Source organism: Ictidomys tridecemlineatus, chromosome 6 (assembly GCF_052094955.1).
Source record: "Ictidomys tridecemlineatus isolate mIctTri1 chromosome 6, mIctTri1.hap1, whole genome shotgun sequence".
Classification (NCBI taxonomy): domain Eukaryota; kingdom Metazoa; phylum Chordata; class Mammalia; order Rodentia; family Sciuridae; genus Ictidomys; species Ictidomys tridecemlineatus.
Genome location: NC_135482.1, coordinates 36158207 through 36160627, shown reverse-complemented (window position 1 = coordinate 36160627; position 2421 = coordinate 36158207). Strand labels below are relative to the sequence as shown.

General features: G+C 46.6%; 1 protein-coding gene across 1 annotated transcript; it reads left to right on the top strand.

Moving 5' to 3' along the window:
- The first annotated feature begins 214 nt into the window (after positions 1-214).
- Myf6 (myogenic factor 6) lies at positions 215-2129 on the top strand. The gene is made up of 3 exons (XM_005337994.3): positions 215-749; positions 1030-1120; positions 1360-2129. The coding sequence occupies exons 1-3, from the start codon at positions 231-233 to the stop codon at positions 1476-1478; spliced, it is 729 nt and encodes a 242-aa protein (XP_005338051.1). The 5' UTR covers positions 215-230; the 3' UTR covers positions 1479-2129.
- Positions 2130-2421: the final 292 nt, after the last annotated feature.

Sequence of the window (2421 nt, the reverse complement as noted above, 5' to 3'; positions counted from 1 at the left end):
ACACGTCTCAGTTTTCTTTCAAACTAGATGTTCTAGAGAGCAATAGCTGCAGTCACATTGGGAGACTGATGCTCCATGACAGCTAAAAGTTGGATTGAGTTTCAGGAGCTACTATATATAAAGCTGGGTCGACTTATGTCACCGCACTAATTAAATGCCATCTGGGTGGTTCCTCTGGGTTTTGAGTCCATCACCCAGTTCAGATCGAGTCAGAGGCCAAGGAGGAGAACATGATGATGGACCTTTTTGAAACTGGCTCCTATTTCTTCTACTTGGACGGGGAAAATGTTACCCTGCAGCCTTTAGAAGTAGCAGAGGGCTCTCCTTTGTATCCAGGGAGTGATGGTACCCTATCTCCCTGCCAGGACCAAATGCCCCCAGAAGCCGGGAGCGACAGCAGCGGAGAGGAGCATGTACTGGCACCCCCAGGCCTGCAGCCTCCCCACTGCCCCGGCCAATGTCTGATCTGGGCTTGTAAGACGTGCAAGAAAAAGTCTGCCCCCACCGACCGTCGGAAAGCCGCCACTCTGCGCGAGAGGAGGCGGCTAAAGAAAATCAACGAGGCCTTCGAGGCACTGAAGCGGCGAACTGTAGCCAACCCCAACCAGAGGCTGCCCAAAGTAGAGATTCTGCGGAGCGCCATCAGCTACATTGAGCGGCTGCAGGACCTGCTGCACCGATTAGATCAGCAGGATAAAATGCAGGAGCTAGGGGTGGACCCCTTCAGCTACAGACCCAAGCAAGAAATTGTAAGCCCCAGATGCTGCCGGGGAGGGAAATGTAAAGGCTGATTAAACGCCTTCCGCGGGGCCTTAACTTCCAGCTGCCGAGTCTCTTCCCTTACTCCTTTCTTGCCTGCCCCTCCCGCTCCTTCTCTAGATGAACCCCCAGTGACCCAAGAAGACCAGGTCGCTCCAATAGGCAGGAAATGCGTACCCGGCCCAAGGAAGCAGAGGAGACACCCCCAGAAGGCCCCCCTCCCCCGGAATTTGTTTCTTTCTTAATCTGTGGCTTTGGTTTTCCCTCCAGCTTGAGGGTGCGGATTTCCTGCGCACCTGCAGCTCCCAGTGGCCAAGTGTTTCGGATCATTCCAGGGGGCTCGTGATAACTGCTAAGGAAGGTAAAGTAAAAGGGAGGGCACTGGGCTGCGCTAGAGAGCATCCCGGGAGGGAGCTGGGGTGTTCGCTCCGGACTCAAAAGTGAGCACAGGGGCGCATCCTGCAAGAACCGAGCTGTCAGAGCGCAGGAACGTGGTTTTCTCGCGCTGTCAAAGGGGCCTCCGGCGGGGCACAGAGTTGCCTGCCTCTTCCTTACACGGTGCATTGTTGGTGTGTGTTCCTCTTTGTTTCTTGTGTTCAGGGGGAGCAAACGTTGATTCGTCGGCCTCAAGCAGCCTTCGATGTCTTTCTTCCATTGTGGACAGTATTTCTTCCGAGGAACGCAAACTCCCTTGCGTAGAGGAGGTGGTGGAAAAGTAACTCTGGGCCGGCGCGTTCCACGCAGCAGGGAGACTCCTTCTCCACCGAATCCTTTAGATTGGTCACATTCATTACCATTTAGACACCCAGATCCCAGATTTTAGGAAAGGGAAGGAGACATATTTATAAAGAAACTTGTTCAAACTCAAACGAAAGGGCCTTTTGGCTTTGGGCTTCTATTTTTTTTTTTTTTGGAACCGCACGAATGCCTTAGGTCTAGCATCCCTATTTTGTTTTTGTTTGGTTGGTTTTGTAATATATTAACTTTTATTACGGCGATCCTTTGTGCCACATGCGAAAGAAGTTCATTCCTGTCTAAAGCGAAGTGGGAACGTTAATCTTAGTGGTACTTAATGTATTTTTGTATATAGTCTTAGTACGTTCATTTTTTTAAATGTAAACTTAAGAAGTATATTTTAAATGTGGACTGATGGATTGTATATAAAATGTGTGAGGATCCTGGTATTGTAATATTAAAAATAAGTTTCTATATGAACAAAGTTGGCCTTAATTTGATTCAACTGGAAACATATATTTGAGGGCATGTGTACAAAAATAAAGAGGAGCTATATTTTAATTTAGACACCACAGAAGCCCATTTATTGAGGTGCTTTCTTTCAGGCTGAGTAATTTTCTTTTGTCTGATTTAAACTGGGTAATTTAATATTTCATATAGATCTTACACTTGTAATTAGAAGTGAAGAGTATCCAGAAGGAATCTGCGTTTTCCTTTTATCAGCACCCATTTCTTTCTTCCTTTTCTTTGTCTTTTTTCTCTTCTTACCATTCTGTACTTGGTGATCTGGGTATGGCTTACTTACCCAGAGTTAACAACTGAATTTTCAATCTAGTAAAATTTTGTTGGCAAGAAATTCCAAAACAAAATTCTTTTCTGATTTCCCTAAAAGATTTTCAGCTTATTTAATCCAAATTATTTTCCTCT